At 36.5% G+C, this 23,570-nt stretch overlaps 1 protein-coding gene across 2 annotated transcripts in view; it reads left to right on the plus strand.

Annotated features, from left to right (window-relative positions):
• Window positions 1–23,570, plus strand: part of ASAH2 (N-acylsphingosine amidohydrolase 2) — an 89,172-nt gene that overhangs the window by 47,648 nt on the left and 17,954 nt on the right. For both annotated transcript variants that reach the window (XM_019738657.3, XM_074339435.2), the window contains exons 9-18: window positions 2,550–2,670; window positions 4,215–4,340; window positions 8,193–8,279; window positions 10,273–10,377; window positions 10,500–10,581; window positions 15,846–15,961; window positions 17,043–17,137; window positions 19,021–19,060; window positions 19,846–19,941; window positions 22,657–22,752. In XM_019738657.3, coding sequence (XP_019594216.3) covers window positions 2,550–2,670; window positions 4,215–4,340; window positions 8,193–8,279; window positions 10,273–10,377; window positions 10,500–10,581; window positions 15,846–15,961; window positions 17,043–17,137; window positions 19,021–19,060; window positions 19,846–19,941; window positions 22,657–22,752 — 964 coding nt within the window. The remainder of the gene's footprint in view (window positions 1–2,549; window positions 2,671–4,214; window positions 4,341–8,192; window positions 8,280–10,272; window positions 10,378–10,499; window positions 10,582–15,845; window positions 15,962–17,042; window positions 17,138–19,020; window positions 19,061–19,845; window positions 19,942–22,656; window positions 22,753–23,570) is intronic.

Consider the following 23,570-nt stretch of genomic DNA (forward strand, 5'->3'; position numbering starts at 1 on the left):
GAGTCAAAGTTAACTAAATTTGTATTGAATGAGCAAGTGAATGAACAGAAGGGACGGAGCCAGTATCCCATAGCAGATCAGAACATGAGCTTTGTGGTCTGGCAAACCTGGATTCGTAGCCCTACTTCTTGACTTACACTTACGTGACCTTGATCAGGTTACATCATTATTCTGAGACTTCTTTTCCTTAGTTGTCAAAAGAGGATAATGACAGCATCTGACTCAAAGAGTTCTTGTGAGAATAAAATGAGATTCTGTATGGAAAATCCTTCACCTCAAAAGTGTTAAATGATGACAGAATCGTCCTACAGATTTCCTTTTATTGGAGAGGTTGTGACTCCAACTAATTGGAAAACGACTTGAGTGGAATTTCCCCTGGCACTTGGGTTTTAAGAGACAGAGACAAACAACCAAGAAGAAACTAATATAAGGTTTTTTAGAAACATGGAAACCTTGCAAGTAAGTTCTAGGGGATGACCTTCGAACTACCTTCAGCCTAAACTTCTGTACCTTTTTGCACAGTGGCAAATATATACCTTGGGGACTGAATTGACTGGTGATTTGGCCTAACACTGTTTAAAAAAAAAAAAAAATTTAAATGGATGTCAACATTGGAAAAAAAAAACTACAATGGAAATGTTTAAGTATATACCAATTTAGAGTGATTAGTCTAATGAATCTCCACATAACTATTAATTCAGCTTCTATAATTAGCACTATTCTGCCATTCTGTTTCATCGCTCTGCTCCTTTTTGTTTGTGTGTTTTGCTAGCGTATTTAAAAGCAAATGCCAGATATTATGTTTCATTCATACATATTTCAGTGCGTATATCTATCAGATTAAAAGAAAACAACCTTAAAAAATATAACTATGATCCATGATGACAACCCACAAAATTAAAAATAATTTCTTAGTATGATCTAAAACCCAGTTTGTATTCTGTTTTCCCTGTTCGTATCAATAAAGTTTTTTTTACAGTTGTTTTATTTGAATCAGAATCAAAATACAGTTCACAGATTCCATTTGTTGGCTACGTGTCTTAAGTCTGTTAATTGGTAACAGTTCCCCTCCTCTGTTTCCATACCATTGATTTCTTTAAGAATTTTTAAATAGATCAATATTTCATCAAAACATGGATTCATGGTTTCTTTTGAAATAGTTGGAAGATCTGGCAGTCCTGGCTTGCTCTCCCACAGGCAACATTTGGCTGCAGCACAGTAGAGGCTGCAGCCTTTAGACCTGGCAAATGCCTTCAGAGCTGCAGAGTCCACACTAGTCTCTATTATGCCAGCCCGTGTAAGTCATTTATGTTGCCTACCAGCCCCCGCGGGCATTGTGCTGGCCACCTCTGACCTGCGTATGCATCTGCCAGGCCATGAGAACTGAATCCCGAGTGATGGCTGTGAAGTCCAAAAACATTCCCAGTCATTTGATCAATGTTTAGTTTTGTGCATTATATCACTTATGTAGGACTATAAGCTGAAATGTTTAAAAAGTTTTCAGCAAAGAATTAAATCCACAAAAGATTTGTTTTAAATCCTAAATTAGCCTAAAACTTGATGAATTGGCATCTCTCTTTTCTTGAACATCCTAGCTAACCTGCTTTACCACCTTCTATTCTGTAAAGTAGCTTTTTCACCTATGTGGAGGTTTGATCCTGCAAAGGCCACTGGACAAGGTATCACAGACCCAAACTTGAGTTTTGGTCATTTACGACAGATGGATCACCAATTTGCTTCTCTAAGACACCTTACAGAGTGCAGGTTAATAGCCTTTCTCTAAGGGTTATTGTGAAGTTCAAATAAAGTAACAGATGCGACATTAATTTGTAAACTACACAGCTTGTAACCTACACAGCTTTACACTTAAACAAGGTATTACTATGCACAAGGATATATTGAATTATTCATAGCATCCTCTTTCACACCTCTGTGCAGTAGCTCTGCTGTTCCCTCTCCCTGGAATGCCCTTAAGAATTAATTGCTAGTCAACTGTGGTCCCCAAACAGATGTCTATTTCTTTATAACTGTTGTCACACTGTATTAAAGCCATTTGCTCACATCTTTGTCTTCTGTAAAATTTTGAGAGTAAACTGCAGTTCATTTAGTACTTGGCACACAGTAGGCTCTCAGTAAATATCCACTGGATCGGATTGATTTGAATAGTTATATGTGTGCCGGTGTTGAGGGACAAAGTCTATGTCTATACCTAGTTCTTTACATAAAGATACCTAAAGAACTAGACTAGTCTATGTCTAGTTCTTTAGGTATATCATCTATTAAATGACCAATCTTGACTCTTGTTAAAAGCTTATGATGAAGATCAAGATGATGAAATATTTATAAAAAGTGTTGTGTTTTCAGTAAATGATCAGTCTTGTTGAGTATATGATTAGTAGTTTAAGCTCATTAACAGTGAAAGAACCTAAATGTGGAATGCCTGTCGTTGATTTTTTTTCCTGCTGTGGAAAACTTACGCTCCCAGTCACCATTGTTGGCCCAGTTATCTGGTTCCCTTCATTAACTTAGGGCTTCTTGCTCTGTTACAGCTGGTTTGCCATCCACCCAGTCAGCATGAACAACACCAATCATCTTGTAAATAGTGACAATATGGGCTATGCATCTTACCTTTTTGAGCAAGAAAAGAACAAAGGATATCTACCGGGACAGGTGAGAATTTTATGGCATTGAAAGCTTCATCTTCGCTCATTCAGTATCATAATTCATGCAGTGTTCAGAATAGCTGACTCAAATCTTCAGAGTAAAGTGTCATCATGGACGTCACATACTGATATACTTGATAAAAAGAATTCTCCATTCTTCCTAGTAGGGAAAGAAAAATGAAAAATGACTAATAAGCTTTGCGTCAAATACTGCTTATATTAATGGCTTCATAAAGTTACAGTTAGATAAAGGAGGGCAAGTTCAAGATTTTTGCAATATCTAATAGTTTTTTTATCAACTTCTAAACATATGACAAACTGTGTCGATATTTGCTTCTGCTTTTAGCGTTATAAAAGTATTAAGCACATTCTTAATGGTGTAAGAACCTGAATGAGGATAGGTGATGAGTCCTTTTTCACTGGTCCAGGCTTTCCTCTTAATGATGAATTTCCTTTCCAGGACTTGGTTCTACTTCCCGGTAATAAAGGCTAAATCAGAGACAACCCTAATCCATTAGACTTGTTTTAGTGATTTTGAAACACAGTGAGTGACAGGAGCAGAGATGGGGGGGTGGGGGGCTGGGAACCCAGTCCATGTACACTCGGAATCTCCTCAGATCTGTGTAAAATAAAGACTGCGAATAGATAAGTGGGAGAAGGGACCCTGCTCTGCTTGACACCAGCATCCAAGCCCCGAATGCAGAAGAATATAAACCATGGGATGAGAGCCCCAGTCACTGTGATACAGATATTATTAGCCCCATGTACATTTGATCTGATCTTTTAGTGCCTTTGTTGGCAAAACTCTTATTTTTTCATTTTAGCCCGTATTTTAGGGAAAAGAAAGGAGGTTCCATTTATGATCACTGGCTGGATGCTGGGTACTTTGAGATACATGATCTTTTTAGCATCAAAAATGACATATGATCTTTAATACTTGCTTATCTCTTTCCCTAGAAAGTTTAAGACATTTAAGATGGAATGGTAGACCAGTGGGTTGAGGTTAATACCTTGTACCGCTCTCAAAGGTTATGCATTATTACTTCAGATTGAAGAGATAGAGAACAGATACACTGAAGAGCAGGTCTGGATGGTGGATGCTATATTTAGGTTCAGTTTTGCAGCAGGATAATCTTGATTGGCTCTTTTCTTTTTAAGCCGATAGGGTATTTATTTTTAAAGGGCGAATGGATTTTTGGAACTCCAGGTACAACACCAGAGAGGAGACTTATGTTTCAGCATTTTGTAGTTTGTTGTTGCAATACTGTGTTTCTTGTCAAAATGTTTCTGTTTGAGGGGCAAATTTGAAACTCTCCTGCTCGAAACAGCTTTATTGATCATTGGAATATCAAGGGTAATAATACGGACACTGACTGCAATGCGAGCCTTTTCAGAAATAAAAAAATTTCACAGAATATTGTACATTCCCCTTTTCATTGTGTGCAAATGATTTAGAACAGTTCGCTAGAGCACATTGAATGTTTGCATTTTTAATGGAAGTCATGGGAAATAAGAAAGAATAAAAAGGCAATTGGCTGTTTCTTTTGGCAGGGTCCATTTGTAGCAGCTTTTGCTTCATCCAACCTAGGAGATGTGTCCTCCAATACCCGCGGCCCACGTTGCATCAACACAGGAGAGTCTTGTGATAACGCCAATAGCACTTGTCCCATTGGTGGGGTAGGTAATTGTGACATGAAATCTTTGTGTTTACATTTCATATACCTTTTTTGTTTAAATACTTATCATTAATTGACAAGTATTTCCTCAAATATACACTGGCCTGCTTACCTCTAGCACCTGCTCTTCTCAAAATCACCCAGTAACTTTCAATTGGATAAAATTATATATTTTTTCCATCTGATTGTGATTTTTTTTTTTTTTTTTTTGTATGATGAGATAATTTGCTACATGTCAGAGATTAAGTATCCTTCCCAAAACTTGGACAGTCGGAAACATTTGCCTTGGCATTTCTGAAGACACGAGATAGTATGAAAAATGCCTGCCTGAGATATTTCTCATGGTTTTTTTTAAACAATATATGATCAAAATTGTTTTCTTTCTTTTAAAATTACAAAATCTTGCTGTAAAACTCAGCATGGAAGCTTAGACAGTAGTAAAAAGTAAAAGTCTCTATTTACCTCCCTTTCTCTCTCCTGTCTCCTTCCCAGAAGTTACCACTCTCACACCTTTCCCTATATATTTGTCTCTGCAGTCATGAAAAAAATTTTACAACTCATTTATTTTTTTATTGGTCCAGGATTTGAGTTTTCCACCCAATTTGTCTTAAAAATCTTTTTATGACTATATGTAAGTCTCAGCATTAGGTTTCAAAACAAATGTGGCTGTACCATCATTTATTTAACTGTTTCCCCGCTTCAAGGTCATTTAGATTTTTCAACTCTGACATGACCAGCAGATGCTCATTTTTGGGTTCTTATTTGTGTTTTAGAACATTTCAACTGTGATATTACTTTTGTTAAACACTATTTCTGGGCTATGTATTTTATTCCAGTCAACACCACCCATTGAGCAATATAGTTTTAACAGTTATACCTTTCTATTATACATTACTACTTTTATATAGAAAGTCTTCCTTTGTTACCTTTTATTTACAAAATTTTCACAAATTATTAATTCACATTGGATCTGATGATTACTTGTTAAATTCCAAAATTCATAGATGAAATGGTTAAAAAAATTATTATACTTATTTGCAGTAGAATATTATGCAACAACTTAATGTCTTATGTTGGAATACTTAATGTGGAAAAAAGTTCATAATACACAATGTTGACTAAAAAATTTAGGAATTAATATTACATATTCATTATGGTTGCAGTTTTGAAAATAAATGCATCATAGTTAACAGACAAACTGAAACACTGAATTGTTGACTATTTTTTCTCTTTTTGGTACCATTATAAGTAGTTTTTATTCTATTTATATGTTTTTTTCTACAATGAGTGAATTTACCTTATACTCAGAAAAAAATTACAACAAAACCATACCCCCTTCCACAATAGGATTCTGTTTCTCTCTGTTCCTTTCCAAGTGTTGGATTGGCTTCCCTCATGTTAGCAATATGGCAGTCAGCAGTGAGGAAGGAGTGTGCTTTTATCACCCCATATACAGTAGGAGAGAGAGAAATCCTCTCCTCCAACCATGGAATAAAAGTTCTCTATTGTATGATTGGGTCAATTTATGTCACATGGCCATCCCTGGACCACAGCAGTTGCTGGGGGAATGGTACCTATTGATTGCTTTAGGCTGGAGTTCTTGACCATTCTTCAGCAATGCCTAGCATAGACATGATTGCTTTAGACTTACCTGGAACTAGGAATGGGATTGGTGACTGCAAGGGGAGAGATGGCTTCCTGAACAAAATTGGGATTCACTTAAGAAAGAGAAAGAGGGAAATGGGCAAATGTTGCCATGTCTTCTGCTTTAATGTGGCTTCCTTAAAAATAACTTTTAAAGTACTCCCTCATCCTACAATTAACCTGTTAACATTTTAATGAACATCCTTCCAGACAACTTTTTATGCATCCATGCATATATATGCACATATGTACAATTTCACATAGTGGGATCACACTAAAATACTGTGCTATACCCTGCTTCCTTATTTCTGGTAAATATACTTTAAAACATCATTTATACTGACTCCATAATTTTCAGTTTTAAGTGCCATAATTAATCAGTCCCTTACTGATGAGTCTTTTCTTTCCTTGCCTTCTTTCTTCCTTTACATCCTCTTTCCCTTCTTTTTTTCCTTCCTTTGTATAAGTATGCTATGATCACTCTGCTTGTCATATATATTTTCACATGAGTAAGAGTTTCACCTTAGGACAAATTCTTAAAAGTCAGTTTGCTGTCAAAGAGGAAGGAATCTAACATACGCTAAGCATTGCCCAAAAGCTCTCTCAATCACATTTCCACCCACAGTGCATGAGTGACAGTTTCCCCAGTCTCTCACCAATACCAGGACTGTCAGAACTGTCAATCTTTCAAGTTTTACCAATACAATATGCAAAGAGTTCTCTTTTTGTAGTTTAAACTTATATTTAATTTCTCATGAAACTCAACACATTTTAATGTTGAATGGCCCTTTACAGTTCTTTTTCTTTCTTTCTTTTTTTTTTTTTTTTGTAATTTTATTTCATCTGTATTCCATTGTGTATCCATTAGGATAGTTCTCTTTGTTTTTATTTTTTTCCAGCTTTATTGAGATATAATTGACATATAACATTGTGTAATTTTAAGGTGTCCAATGTGATGATTTTGCTATACATATAAAATGCTTTTTACTGCAAATAAGAGATAACTCAATATGGATAAATCAAAAGGTATTAATAAAGATATTTTTTCTTATTGACTTTTTAAAGTTCCTAATATATTAAAGTCTTAGCTTGTCATAACCAGTGCATCCTCCCCCCCAAGTTTATCATTTGTCTTTCAGCCTCACTTATGCTTTGGTTTTCCTCATATGGATGTTTAAGATGTTTAATGTGTCAGATTTATTAAGCCTGTCCTATATAATTTTAAAAGGGTCTTTCACACCCTTAGAACTTTAAAATATATTTATTCATATTTTATTTTAATACTTTTTGGTTTCATTTATAATATTTAATAGCTGATCAATGTAAAATATTTCTGATGTAAGGTATAGCGTCAGATTTATTTACTGATTTATTTTCTGAGGGTCAGCTAATTATTCCAACATAATTTTAACTGAGTTTCAATTTAAGGCCATCGTAAGCAAGAGCCACAGGCAAAAACAAGCAAGTAGAGGGCCAGCCCGGTGGCTCAGGCGATTGGAGCTCCGTGCTCCTAACTCCGAAGGCTGCTGGTTCGATTCCCACATGGGCCAGTGGGCTCTCAACCACAAGGTTGTCAGTTCGATTTCCCATAAGGGATGGTGGGCAGCACCCCCTGCAACTAATGATTGAACACAGCACCTTGAGCTGAGCTGCGCCCTCCACAACTGAGACTGAAAGGACAACAACTTGAAGCTGAACGGCACCCTCCACAACTAAGATTGCAAGGACAATGACTTGGAAAAAATCCTGGAAAAATGCACACTGTTCCTCAATAAAATCCTGTTCTCCTTCCCCAATAAAATCTAAAAACAAAAAAACCCAAAAAACAACAACAACAACATAAAACCTAAACAAAAAACAAGCGAGTAGAGAGATGTGCAACAAATGAAGACTTGGCTTTAGGTCTTAGCTACATGTGGGTAGCTAAGGAAAGATTTATCCTCTAACAAATCTGACAAATCCTCTAACCCACCTGAGCCTCAGTTCCTTATTTTTCAAAGGTGCTGAAATAGATGATTTCTAAAGATATTCACTGCTCCAATTCAATGAATGATTTTATTTTTCGTAATCTGTAAATCGAGAGATTGTCTGAAAAGAAATGCTAGAATGTGGCTTAAAAATGTGTTTGCTTAGATTCACTTGTAATTTTCTATTTCTTAAAATAATCTCTTATTTCACTAAGAACACATCTTGTCTCATTTTGTTCCAGTCTACCACGTGCATTGCTATGGGACCTGGACAGGATATGCTTGACAGCACCCAAATTATAGGACGGACCATGTATCAGGCAGCAAAGGTATGCTGTGCACTCAACTTCTTTCATCTTTGTTTGGAATTGTTCTTTAAAATCCACTGACATTGTTCATTCGAAAGTCAATAACTGTAAGGAAGAGAACAAGAGCTCAAGCTGCGCCAAGAATTCTGGAAGACTGAATGCTTTTACATGTCAGCTAGGAATGTTGCTTTCACAAGCCACACAGGAATCTGTCTCTGACTGCTTGATCCAACTGCTTACAGGAAGTACATTTAAAACCAAGTAACCAGGAAGATGTGCTACTTCAGAAAGTGGGATAATAGACAGACTGTAAGACTTTCAATTAACATGGTATCAAATATGACCACACTGTTCCAAAATCTTGGAAATCTCTCAAGCTTTAGCCGGCCAAATCACCTAGCCATTTCTTAACTTTTCCTTCAATGATAAGGCAAGGCTGAACAGCACCTAGCTCCCAGCTCCTCCAATTTGGATTCAAATTAGTTCTAGTCTTCTTTGATATGGGAAAGATCATCCATCTTCTCTTTTCTTAACATCTTTCTTCCTTTCTTCCTTCCTTCCTTCCTTCCTTCCCTCCCTCCCTCCCTCCCCTCCCTCCCTCCCTCCCTCCCTCCCTCCCTCCCTCCCTCCTCCCTCCCTCCCTCCCTCCCTCCTCCCTCCCCCCTCCCTCCCTCCCTCCCTTTCTCCCTCCCTCCCTCCTTTCCTTCTTTTTTTTTTTTCTTTTTTTCTTTTTTTAGGAGAGACTCTGGTTTCCAGTAAGATTACTATAAGTTGCTCTACTGTCCTCCCTCTACTAAATTTTATCTTTCATTTTGCTCCATATTATGTGTCAGCTTTTATGGAAACAGATTGCTGATTGAAATGACAAAGGATGAGCTCTAGAGTTAATATCTCTAATAAAGACAGTTAAAGCTTTTCCTTTTTATAGCTTAGTCAACCTTTGTTGTGCGCACACGAGTGTGTGTGTGTGTGTGTGTGTGTGTTTAAGTAAATATTTTGTTCCAAGGATTCTAAAATGTTTCAGGAGCTATTAAGGAAGATCAAAAGCACCTTTAAAAATATCAGACACTAGCCAGCCTAATTGCTGCTGTTTCTTTTTAATTACTGTATTATCCTCAGTGGATTTCTCTAAATTAACAGATCCTATTTAGAGTGTGCACTCGTGACACAATTTGGAGTCAGAAATTTTGTTACCATTCTGGGCCTCAGAACCACAGAGATTTGTCCCACATTTTGTATTCTCTTCTCAGGAAGGCACTACCTCCCTTTTAATCAGGGGAGGCAAGCTGCAGCTAGTGTTACTGAGATCTCCTTTGTTGAAACCGGATGGGGGTGTAGTGGAAATGAGATAGGTGTCCGGCAAATGGACTTGTGCTGAAGCATCATTTGCCTATATTGTGTGATACAAATCAATAAAAACAAACATTTCTCAACATGTTTTGGCTCACATTTCCCATAAGATTGAAAAAAAGTATCAATTGATCATATTGAAAAGAAAAAGATTATCAAAAGGTGAATAGTGCGTGTGTGGGGGGGGAAGGGGACGGGGCCAGGGAGCTGATGCAGATTAAGTGTGTCTGAAATATTTCAAGCCATCCTTTGGTGCCAGCCCTGCCAGAGGACCCAAGGATTCTGAGAGGGAAATGTCCATGAGAATGCCTGATGATACATTTTTGTTCTGGCAAAGAAAGTAATTTGTCCCATCTACTTCTAATCTTAAATTTTCCTTTCTGTCTTTCAAGTGAGATTGGAGCCTTTTGTGCCACATCTTATATCAGCAGAATTTCATATCTGTGGGGAATAGACACAGGTCCACTGTTTCAGGGCCTTCAATCTTCAGGGAAGCCACTGGGGTTGGTAGAGAGATGCATGTGGATAGTGGCTATTAGTAAGAAGCCAGCAAAATGGAACTTGGATGAGAGATGCATTTTCAAATTGATACTTATTGGGTACAGTTGGTAGTATTCATTTTAACTTTTTTGATTGTAACAGTTAGCCTATGTGGGTTTTCTAGGAACTGTATGCCTCCGCCTCCCAGGAGGTAACTGGACCATTGATTTCGGCTCATCAGTGGGTGAATATGACGAATGTTACTGTCTCGCTCAATTCTACACACACAGTAAGTGTCACCGAGTCACGCTGATTTTGCCATAAGGGTAAAGGCTCTGGGCTTATCTCATTATTTACTTGAAGTTTAACTTCTGTTTCTTTCTTGTTTTGATTTTAAAATCTTTCTATTAGGCAAAAACGTGTAAACCAGCACTGGGCTACAGTTTTGCAGCGGGCACCACTGATGGATTCGGTAGCCTCAATTTTACACAGGGTGAGGAAATCTGTGCTTCCAGGTTCTGAAGTTCAGGGCTGTGTTCCCTAATGGGGTTTAATTGTAGCCAGTACACTGACTATTTTTATTTTTAAACTCAGGGATTTCCGGGTTTTCCAGGTTTCTACATGACCGATTTCTCAGGGATAGGTGTCTAGTCGCCTAGCTTTCCACTGACTGAAATAGAATCAGAAATAAATTCTCTTTGAATTTTAATCTATGGATGAACAATTTTAAATTGTGCTTGGGCAAGAGTGCACTTGGGGGTGCAGCATGTGATCCCAGGTCCTCTTCCTGTGTGTATTTCCACAGTTTTATAATTGATTATTGTAGGTTTTATAATTTCATTCTGATTATCACTGTAATAATATACATTGTAAAGTAGAGAAAGTGGAAAAAGTGAAAGAGTATCATCTACAGGAAATGTTTTGGCTTATTTCATTCTTGTCATTCATGTATGTGTATGTCTTGGAACCATTAATTAAAACAATGAATACAGTTGCAATTTGACATATTTGGTGCCATCTTTCCTGGTAATATTTTATCCACTTTATCTAATGTTCTAAAACAATAATTTTAATAGAACTTTTGGGATATAATTTACATACCACACAATTTTTTGCTGGTATTTTGTTTGGGATTTTTGCTTTTATATTCATCAGGAATATCAGCCTGTAATTTTCTTGTGGGGTCCTTACTTATCTGGCTTTGGTATCAGGATAATGCTGGCCTTGTAAAGTGAGTTTGGGAGTCATCACTCCTCTTCAATTTTTGGGAAGAGTTTGATAAAGATTGACATTAATTCTTTAAATGTTTGGTTGAATTCACCAATAAAACCTCCTAGTCCTGGGCTTTTCTTTGTTAGAAGGTTTTTGATTACTGATTCAATCTTACTCATTGGTCTGTTCAAATTTTTTGTTTCTTTATGATTCAGTTTTGGTAGTTTGTGTATTTCTAGGAATTTATCCATTTGTGGCATAAAATTGCTCATAGTAGTCTCTTATGATTCTTTGTATTTCTGTGGTGTCAGTTGAAATGCCTCATCTTTCATTTCTGATTCTTTAATTGAGTCTTCTCTCTTTTTTTCTTTGTCTAACTAAAGGTTTGTCAGTCTTGTTTATCATTTCAAAAAAAGTTCTTAATTTTGTTGACCAATTGACCCATTTATCATTATATAATGACCTTCTTTGTTTCTTGTTGCCACTTTTGACTTAAAGTCTGTTTTGTCTGATGGAATTATAGTTACTCCTGTTCACTTCTGATTATCATTTGATGGGATATCTTTTCCTATTCCTTAAATTTGAACCTATGTGTATCCTTAAAGCTGAAGTGAGACTCCAGTAGTCTTTTGTTATTGGTTTCTATTTTCATGTAATTGTGGTCAGAAAAGATATTTAGTGTGATTTCAATATTTTAAATTTGATTAAGCTTGTTTTGTGACATAACATATGATTTATCCTGGAGAATGTTCCATATGCACTTGAGCAGAATGTGTATTCTGCTGCTATTGGATAAAATGTTCCATATATGTCTGATAGGTCCATATGACCCAAAGTATAGTACAAGTCCAATGTTTCATTGTTGATTTTCTGTCTGGAGGATCTATCCATTGTTAAAAGCAGGGTAAGAAGCTCCCTACTATTATTGTATTGTCTATTTTTCCCTTCAGATCTGTCAATATTTGTTTTATATATTTAGGTATTCCAATGTTGGTGTGTAAATATTTACAATTGTTATATTCTCGACAAGTTGACCCATTTATCATTATATAATGACTTTCTTTGTTGTTATCATTTTTGACTTAAAATCTGTTTTGTCTGATGGAATTATAGCTACCTATGTTTAGTTCTGATTTTCATTTGCATGGAATATCTTTTGCTATTCCTTAAATTTGAACCTATGTGTGTCCTTAAATCTGAAGTGAGATTTTTGTAGGGAGCATATAGTTCATCTTGATTTTTATCCATCAATCATTCTACCTTTTATATGGAGAATTTATTTCCATTTAAAGTAATTATTTATAGGTAACGACTTACTAATGCCATTGTATTAATTTTTTTTCTGGCTGTTCTGTAGTTCCCATATTCCTTTTTTCCTTTCTGGTTGTCTTCCTTTGTGATATGATTTTTAATAGTGGTATGCTTTAATTCCTTTATCTTTTGTGTATCTACTATAGGTATTTGCTTTTTGGTTATCATGAAGCTTACATAAAATATCTTATTTTTTTAAGCTGATAATTTAATTTCAATCATATACAAAAACTAACTTTTTATACCCTCTCCCCATATTTTACATTTAAATGTCACAATTTACATCTTTTTTATATTGTGTACCCATTAACAAATTATTGTAACCTTAGTTATTTTTAATATTTTTGTCTTTTAACCTTTATACTAGAGTTAAGTAGTGTACACACCACCATCACAGTATTAGAGTATTCTTAATTTGACTATATACTTACCTTTCCAGTGAGTTTTATATTTTCATATCTTTTATGTACTAGTAGTATCCTTGCATTTCAGCTTGAAGAATTACCTTTAGCATATAGTGTCTCATAATTCATGTAGGTTTTCTTAACTCTTTTTCATTCTTTTTTTCTCCTCTGACTAGATAATTTCAAATGACTTGTCTTTGAGTTCATAGATTTTGCTTGATCAAATCTGTTGTTGATGCTTTCTCCCACACTGCTCATTGATTTATGTTGTTCTTGTAGCCTTGTGTTTTGTCTGTGCATTTGATGGAGCAACTACCTCTTCTAGACTTTGTAGACTGGTTCTGTTGCAGAAAGATCTTCCCCTTTGGGTGGGTGCAGGGACATTAACTGGGTGAGCTGTTGCAGTTCTAGTTCCAGGGCATGCCATGCAAGTGGCATAGTCTCCCTGTAGCTCTGTCAGCTTAGGTCAGTATTGGTGAAGATTGCATGGGTCCTCAAAGGCCAAGATTATTGGTGTCTGCAACTGCCATGAGTGCTGTTGGGATCTTCAGTGGTGGAGGCTGCTGGTGACATTCTGATCTTTTTTCTCCCCTGAGGGATGTCCTGGCCAAGGGGATCTCTCTTGGTGCTAAGTTTGGCTTGCAGGTGCCCTCACAGTCGTGGTGGCACTGATGTCTGATGCATGAGTTCCTATGGACTGGGGACAGATCCGATATCTGGAGCATGGGTACTCATGGAGCAAGAGCAGCTCCGGGGTCTAGGGCACTAGCTTGCCAGCAGTGATATTGGCTCTGTGCCTTAGGTGTGTGCATATATGGAGTAGCCACAGAGCTGGGGACTGGAGCACATGTACTTGCAGAGGACAGTGGCTCTGGGGTACAGGACAATGGATAGCTCATAGTAGTGGTGGCTCCAGTGCCTGAGATGCAGGTACATGTAGAGCAGCTGTAGATCTGTGATCTGGAGCAAACAGTACAGTCAGTTTTGGGGTCTGAAACACGGGTGTGCATGGAGCAGCCAGAGCTCTGGGTCAGGGGCATGTGTGCAGTTGGGGATGGGGAATGACAACCTTGGTCCCAGGGCAGCACAACAGCAGCTCCTTATGTGGAAGGTGCTGCAGCATCTCTGTCCCTAAGCGGTCCATGATGGTCATGGCCATTGGTTACCACAATCACAAAAGCTGCTGGTGTCTTCTGTGGAGCAGGCTGCTGAAGAGCTGAAGAGCACTACAGCTGTGAAAAATGCTAGAAGTCTGTTGTGGTCCTGAGCAGCAAGGATTGCTGGGGTTCTCCACAAAGCAGTCTCCTGAAACCATGATGGCAACTGCTATGTGGCTGCTAATGATAGCATCTTCCCTGGGGTTCTCCACAAAGCAGGCTCCTGAAACCATGATGGCAACTGCTATGTGGCTGCTAATGATAGCATCTTCCCTTCTTTGTTCTGAGCTGTAAAGAGATGTCTTAGTTATGCTAATCTCTCCAGTGATCCTTTCTGTGTAGTTATTCTGTTTTTTGCTTCACTGTGTTGCTCTGGGTTCTTAATTGGACTCTTGAGCCCTCCCAGGGCTATTTTCATCTGTGAATAGCTGTCTAATTATTGTTTTTCATCAGGGAACAAAGGCCGATATTTTCTACTCTGGCGTTTTGCTGATGTCACTCTAACTCTACTCTTCTTTCTTAATATGGGCATTTAAAGTTATAAATTTCCCTCTGAATACTGCTCTCACTGCATTCTGTAAGGTTTTGATATACTGTGTCTTCATTTGCATTCATCTGAAAGTACTTTTATATTTTCTTTTGAATTCTCCCTTGACCATTAGTTATTTATGATTGTGTTGCTTGCTTTCCACATATTTGTTTTTTCCCCACATTTTCTTCTCTTCTTTCTGATTTTATTACATTGTGGTTGGAAAACATACTTTGTATTATTTATCTTCTTTAAAATTTACCAAGGTTTTTTTTATAGCCAGCATATGGTTTATCCTGGATAATGTTCCATATACACTTGAGAAGAATGCATATTATGTTATTGTTGGATAGAGTGATCTGTAGATGTCTGTTAGGTCTAGTTGACTTCTAGTATTGTTCAAATTTTCTATTTCCTTGTTGATCTTCTGTCTAGTTGTTCCATCTACTATTGAAAGTGGGTTATTTAAGTTCCAACTATTATTGTTGATGGTCTCTTTCTCCTTTCATTGCTGCCAGTTTAGGTTCATGTACTTTGAATGCTCTGATGTTACATCCATATATGTTTATAATTGTTATATTTTCCTAATGGATTCTAGATTCTAAGTTCATAGGTTTTGTAGTTAACATAACTTTTCCCTAAGTTATGGATTTTAGGTTGTTTTTGTTTTTTACTCATTGTGTGTGAGTGTGTGTATGTGTGTGTGAGTGTGTGTGTGTGTGTGTGTATGTAGATAATTAAGTGAGGATTGAAGATAGGCTCTTTCAGGGACCACAAGCCGAACAACTGGTCATTTTTAGTTTTCAAAATGGAAAAACAGATGATTTAATTCATAGATCTACGGTTAATTATATAATATTGTTTTTATTTGCAGTATGGAAGAGGAAGAGCCATAGAAACAAAACTTTGAGCAAAATATATTCTTTTATTCTACCAACCACACTCAACATCTAATTAAATAATGGCTCCTATTTTAGGAAGCACAGGAAAATATGCCTCTTCTATTGTTCAAGCAGTTTAGAATCATTGAATAACAACCTTAATAAAATCTCTGAAAATCCTAAAACATTGCTACACAACATTTGTCAAATTGGTGACATTTTCTGGAGAGTTGGAGTCATATTAATTATCACATCTCTAATAGGGACAACAGAATCGAATCCATTTTGGGACACTATTCGAGATCAGATCCTGGGCAAGCCATCTGAAGAAATCAAAGAATGTCATAAACCGAAGCCAGTCCTTATTCACACTGGAGAGGTAAAAATTTTTTTTACTTCTTTTTTTTCATGATGAAATTAGTATATTGCTTTTAAAATTTAGAAATTGTCAGATATGAGTGGTAGAGCTCTAGCGGCATGGGAGGTCTTATTTAGATCTCCCCACATCAAAATATTTAGATGCTATGAGTCTAACTAAGGAATATGGGGTATGATTATTAAATATTCTGACTTAAAATTTATGATAAATAACCTAAACAATTAGAACACTGAAAAAGAAAGAATAAGATTAATGTTTATCTTATTTAAGATTCATTTATGTTATCTCAAGGGCAGGAGATCACACAGAATTCTCTGCAGAGAAAAAAATATCTCAGGTCATATAAAAAGGAACATATTCATGTCTCAATTTTCTCACAGTTCAGGCAATGTTATTAACTAAAGCAATATTCTTTTACTACTCCTTTGGAACATGGATTTTCACATTCTAAATATGAAAATGTCATTATCAGTGTTCATAATATGAATTTTGATATACAAAAATTTTAAATAGAGTTTTTTCCTAATATTCTATTAAAATTCTTCAGGTAGAAGAACGAAGGGAAAAGGAAGAAATAGAAGGAAAGATTCTACACTAGTCTGAACTTGGAAAGGGATAGATTCTCTTTCAGAAAACTTGGGAAGTAAGGCAAGATTTGGTAACTGAAAATTTAAAGTGCTATTGGAGTAAAAAGAGAAGTCATTAAGTTAAGCTATCTCAAATAATGGAATTCCTTATTTATTTTGAATAAGGATAGTTACTACATACTCTAGTAGAATCCGTGGTTACCTGTTACTCATTGTGATTCCACAATGACTAATCCACCAAAAACTTCATCGATGAGAAAATAAGTCCAGGTTAATGGGGCATTGTCATTTGATACTCACATATTATGACCAGATAGAATATTTAATATTACATCATGAATTAGAAATAAAATCTATGATAGTAGGATAAAGCACCAAAAACAGTTGGAAACACTTAAAATCCTTTGATAAAGGAATTTATGTGAACATTACATGCCTCTTGACCATAGAAATAGTAATATTCCTAACACAGGTTTCATGTTTTGGGTTCTTAGCTGTCAAAACCTCATCCCTGGCACCCAGATATTGTTGATGTTCAGATTATTACTCTTGGGTCCTTGGCCATAGCTGCCATCCCTGGGGAGTTTACGTAAGTTCTTTTTAAATTTGTAGTTAAAAATGTAGTTATTGTATATGTGTTTCTGTTGGAATCACTTCCTATCATTTCTGACTCCTTTATATCTCACTGTACTATATTTAGCAAAAGTGACAAATATTCCCGCCCTCTTTTGGTGGGGCCTCTAAAGAATAAATCTCTGTATGCTTATTACTAAGGTGTAACTTGAAGCAAATGTAAAAATTTGAAGACCTATCATTCCAAATTAAAATGGTGTAGTGAATTGCTATGCCAACAGAAAAACTAGAAATAATATTAAAATACAAGTACTTGAAAAATTAGTTTAGGTATTAGAAACATGGAAGAATGTTATAAACCAGCTTTTTATGTAAGCTTTCCTATCTTAGTAAGTAGCAATTTTATATCTTTCCTGTTGCTCAGGCCTTACATCTTGGAGTCATCCCTAAATTCTCTCTTTCAATTTCTCCCACTTTCAATCCTTCAGCAATTTTCTACATTCTACCCAACATTTTCTATCATTCCCCCACCCTCCTGAACTTCCTCTAGTCTAAGCCACCATTATCTCTCTCCTAGATTACTGCAATAACCTCCTGTCTTGCCATCTTGCTTCCTCCGTTATTTCTCTCTCTTATTTTATCAACACCACAGCCAGAGGAATCCCTTTAAAACATCAGGTTAATATATGTGATTTAACTTTCTGAAAACCCTCTAGTGGCTTTCTATCTCGCTCTAGATAAATCCTCACACCCTTACAATATCCTACATGGCCCTGTGTGATCTTCTGCTCACCAACCTCTTTGGTTTGATTTCATTCCACTCTTCCCTCTTGTTCCCCCCTGCTTCAACCACTTTGGCTTCATTGAAATTCCCAGATTCACCAAACATGCTCGTGTCTTAGTACTCTGGAACTTATGGTTCCTTCTGCCTGAAACACTTACCCTCTAGTAATCTCCATGGCTAACTCTTTTATTCCTCAGTTCTCCGCTGAAATCTCTAACAAAGATGCTAGCCCTGCTTATATTATAAGACATTGTCTTGACCCACCACTGCTTCCATCACCATCACCACCACCACCACCACCACTACCAACACATCACCACCACCACCACCACCAAGCATCACCATCACCACCACCACCACCAACAACAACACATCACCACCACCACCAACAACAACAACAACACATCACCACCATCACCACCACCACCACCACCAAATATCACCATCACCACCAACAACAACACATCACCACCACCACCACCACCACCACAAACACCACATCATTACAGCATCAGCACCAGCACCACCATCATCACCACAATGACCACCACCATTCCCTTTCATCCTCACCTTACCTTATATTTTCCATAGCACTTATTGTTATCACACTTTTTAACTTGCTTGTTGACCCTGTTCCCTCCCTAGAATGTTAGCTTTATACTGTTGAATAGCACTTAAAATGGGCCTGATAAATAGTAGGTGCTGTGTTTTTATGAAGAATTAAATGAATGAATAAAATGGTAAGTTCTCTGTAGTCAGGAACAGTACACTCTCTACTTGCTTTAGCTCTATTAAGATAGAATACAACCCATATATCTTGCTGAATCAGTGATGAATGGAAAATGAATGTGATCTTTTGCCATTGATATTTATTGATTCTTTTTACCTCCTTCAAATTATCTGTTTTCATTTCAGAACTTGTTTTTAAGATAGGATAGTCAGGAAAAAAGCTGAGCCTTAGCTTTGTTTGCTCTGTCATTGAGTTCCTAAATACTTTATTATTGTGTAACGAGCCAGGGTAATTTTTTGGTTTTCACTACAGAAGTCTTTCTGCATACTTTGCATACATTTTGAACAGGAAAATACTTAGATAATTTTGTTTTTTTTTTACTCAGGACCATGTCTGGACGAAGATTTCGGGAGGCAGTTAAAGCAGTAAGTTAAAAATGAAATAAAATATCTGTGCATTTATATTTGGTGAAGAGAAAAGAATTCTGTATCCATATGACTTAGTACCTTTAAATTAACCTTTGCTAAGATGATTAGAGTTTTACACTTCTTGAAAATAATGGCTAGAGGTAAATATGAAATGTTGATGGTATAAGATCAAACTTAAAAATGCATAAGGAAACTGTAGTCAGGTTGAAGATATTTTATTGGTATTTATTAATAGTTTAAAAATTGATTATGGTTTTATAGATTAAATAGTAAACAACCCCTAAGTACCTTAATATTTTAATGTCTTGTCTAAATAAAATCTAACACATGTTGGGAATTCTGTGTTTTATCTATTATGTTCAGGGAGTATTGTAAATGGTTCTAAAATGATATAATCAACAAATATCTTATTACTTGGAGCTGGAAATAACTACTATGATAACTAATGAAAAACTCCCCATTGTACTTTTTAGGAAATTAAATAAATATCTGTATTTTAGTAATAAGATTCTACATCTTCAAACGCAATCATTAGGATGTTCATATTTCCATTGACTTGTCCAATTATACTGCAGAGTTATGGCTCTAACTTTTCATCAGGACTCTGATACTTTTGCATTCCTAGGCAGTTTTGATCATTAGAAAGAACATCATTGAGAGAGACATCTTACACTAATGATTCATATCTGTGATTGTATGTTAAGTATAACTGGGATGATAATATAGTTTGAGATGAAGAGTAATTTTACTGGGTTCTACCTCCTTTCCCTCGCCTACCCCAGGAGTTCGCAACTTATGGGATGCAGAATATGACTGTTGTTATTTCGGGTCTATGCAATGTATATACACATTACATTACCACTTATGAAGAATACCAGGTAAAGTAAAAAGGTTTTATTATTTAAGTTAATTATACCCTGGTCAAGACTGTTGTGTGAAATGCATACTTCCCTTCATGTTTTTAGGGCAGATAAGAGAATAATATACCAGAGATTGTATTTAGGAGTTCTAGGTTTACCATTTCTAAATTCAGATTAGAAACCTAGTCTCACTGACTTTCACTCTCCCTGAAATAGATTATTTTGTTAAGGGTACTGGTAATAAGCCTGGGTTGTGGCATACAATATTCCCAACTCTATCCATAAGACTTCTGGTGCCTTAAGCTTCTGTAGAACGTGGGAAAACTCCTACTGATAGTTACTATTTATTGACTGCATGAGCTGAACACCTTGCATATATGACCTTAAGTAATCCTCACAATAAGCCCTGGAGTATGTTACTATTATATGCATGGTATAGGTTAAAAAATAGAGTCTCATAGAATTTAGGGGGGCTGCTGGCTGGTAATGTTTCCTAGTTTAGAAATAGTACAGAAAGTAGCCCAAGTACTTTTTAACAATAGTAGTTGAAAACATGAAAATAGTCTAGGATTCTACAATTAATCGTTTGTAATATATCCTCTGATATATCTTGGCAGTCTATACCCAGGCATACAGTCTACTCCTTGACAAATACTCAGTGATGCCAGCAGTAAAATCTGCTCTGTGCCCTCTGTTAAAATTCCCTGCCTTCTAGGAAGTCCTTGAATAAAGGTTCTTCATTGGGATGAACTTGGATAGGAATAATTTTCATTTATCCATTTTTTATTTATCTGTAACTATTATGTAGCATTTCCTTCAATTATGAATGGAGGAGACAAATGACAATAATATTGGCAGTACCTCTGACTTTGTCACCAGTAGGAACCACAGAGATTTTTCATATCACATACCGTAATTTCAGATCTGGAAATATCATTTACTCTCATTGCTGTTTTAAAATCACAGTTATTAAATCCACTACTACATCTTGTTATTCAGTAAAGAAGAGCAAACATTACTTTATCACAAAATGTGTTTATTATTGTTTTATTAATATATTTCAATCTAATTGGTTTCCTTTGCCAACTCATGCATTTTATTTTATGCGTTTAGAAACATTACTCTGAGAGGGGTCCATAGGCCTCAACAGATGGCTAAAGGAGTCCATGGCACGAATAAGGTTAGGAGCCCCTACAAGCTTGTCTCCCGGTTCAGAGATATGCTCCTGCAAGGATTAGTATTAATTAATTAAACAGATATGTGTTGTGACATACAGTATTAGCCACTCTCTGGGCATAACATTGACTAAGAATCTGCCCCTGCCCTCAAAATCACTAGACTTTATGGCCTAGTAAAAGACAGAGAAGAAATCAGATGATTACTTTTTGTGAAAGTGATGCACAAGGTGATATAAAAACAAAGAGAAAGAGCACCAGTCTAGACTGGTTATTTGAGCATGGGAACTGGCAGATTTTTTTGGAAGATGTAATTATCTGTCTGCGTTGTTGAGAATGAGTAAGGGCTAATTAGGCAAATAAAAGGGAAGAAAGGTGTGCCATATCGAAAGAGCTACATATTTAAGGTCTGGAGGGGAAGCCTTAGTACATTTTAAGGGGCCATAATTAATTGAGTACCATGGGATAAGCATGATGAGGATAGTCAGACAGGGGCTAGAGTGGGAGGCAGGGGTTAGCTGATGAAAAGTCATGCTATGCTGCAGAGCTTTGACTCAATAAGGAAAGCTTTTGGGGAACTGCAGTACAGTTCAGAGAAAGGAATTCTCTGATCAAATTTGTGATTTAGAAAGGGCACTAGGATGGCAGTATAGAAAATGAATTGGAAGTGTGGAGGTAGAGAACTGACAAAAAAACTGTAGTTATGATTGAGGTGAGAGGTAAGGGTTTGACCAAGGAAAAAGCAGTAGAGACAGAGGAAAATGAAAGAATTCAAGAGATTTCGAGGAACAATGACTTAGAGACTTATAGGATGTAGGATGAGGGAGAGAGAGAAGCTCAGAATGACTGCCAGATGATCCTGGCATAGGAGATTGGAAGGATGGTATTCACTAAGATTAAGAATGTTCCACATAATGCAATACATAGATGATGTATTATAGAATTGTAACCTATGTTGTTTTGTTGACCATTGTCACCCCAATACATTTTAATAAAAATAAGAGAATGTTTCGGGGAAAGTTAGTATATTTGGAGTGATGAGTTCCATTTTAGATTCGATGAATTTGAGGTTTCTGTGGAACAACCAGAGGCTTGGAGCTCAGGTAGCAGGAGATGTATTTGATTCTGTCTTATAGCTCTATGATGGGTTAAGTGTCCTTCTCCAGGTACTACTATTACCACCCAATTTATCCAGAGGTGACTAAGACAGTCATTTTTTTCTCATTTTTTTTTTTCTCCTGCTATATTCCTTGGGGGAAAACATTTATATTACAAGTACTTAAAATAGACACAAGCTCATGAGATATTACCCTCTTTCAGATTAAACGGACTGACAGTCCAAATGGCATAAGCCAGGAGAACCCATTGGTTTCAAGTAGTTGACGGGAGTCATGCACTTTAGTTGGTAAATGGAAATGTCCAATCCCTTTGTCGTAATTATTCTTGAATTGCGCCAGTTTGAGTTACATGGGATGTCCAAGCATCACCCCTCACCTAAGTCTGTAAACGGACTGAAACAGACAGAACAGTGGACAACACGGCCCTGACTTTCTTGCAGGTTCAACGGTATGAAGCAGCATCTACAATCTATGGACCACACACTCTGTCTGCTTACATCCAGCTCTTCAGAGTCCTTGCTAAGGCCATTGCTACGGTAATCAAAAATAGTATGTGTGTGAGTCTCAGGGATGAGGAGATGCAGAGGGGAAGCAAAAGAGAAACTTAGCTGTGAGTGTTCAGTTTCTTTGAAAACCTTTAGTTTTAAAGAATTAATGGCTATGAGGTATCAAGGAAATGAAAAAGATAAATTCAGATTCAGTGACCATCTTTTGGTAGTGACAGCTTTCTTCATACGTATTATCTCATATTATCCTCACAATCATCATGTGAAACATGGCGGTATCCCTTTTTTCCCTTATTTTTCAAATGAGCAAATAGGTTCAGAGATGATAAGTGATCAGGCTTATTATAACTATAGCTGGGACTTGAATCAGTGTTCTCTAATCCTGGCCAGACTCTTTCCAATCACTAGTTGAGTGGGTCATCAATTCTGAGATGCCCATTTCCATGTTATAACATCTCTAAAATTGGGGTGCATCTTCCAACCAGAAGAATCTTACAATTATAATTAGTAGCATGTTTTTACTTTCTTGGTGGTTCAAAAATAATAATAGTTGTTATAATTACTAGAGGCTTAGATTTGATCAAGTGTAACAGTACCTGGGAATATATATACACATTCTATCTACATAAAATTTGCATGCCCAAGCAAGTTTCCTTGAAGGAACTCCACTTGTGGATGTCTTCCCTTTGAAAACAGTTATTTATGAAGCCTCACTCTAGGGAGGGAAGATTAGTCAACAAGCAGGAGAAAGAGCTTAACTAATAAACAGATCATTATATAATACCATATAAGCCCCAATAAGTGTATGGAACAATTATGACATAGCAAAAACAATAAAACGCTTTCAA

Source organism: Rhinolophus sinicus, chromosome 15 (genome assembly GCF_057876585.1).
Source record: "Rhinolophus sinicus isolate RSI-liver-muscle chromosome 15, RSI-T2T, whole genome shotgun sequence".
NCBI lineage: Eukaryota > Metazoa > Chordata > Mammalia > Chiroptera > Rhinolophidae > Rhinolophus > Rhinolophus sinicus.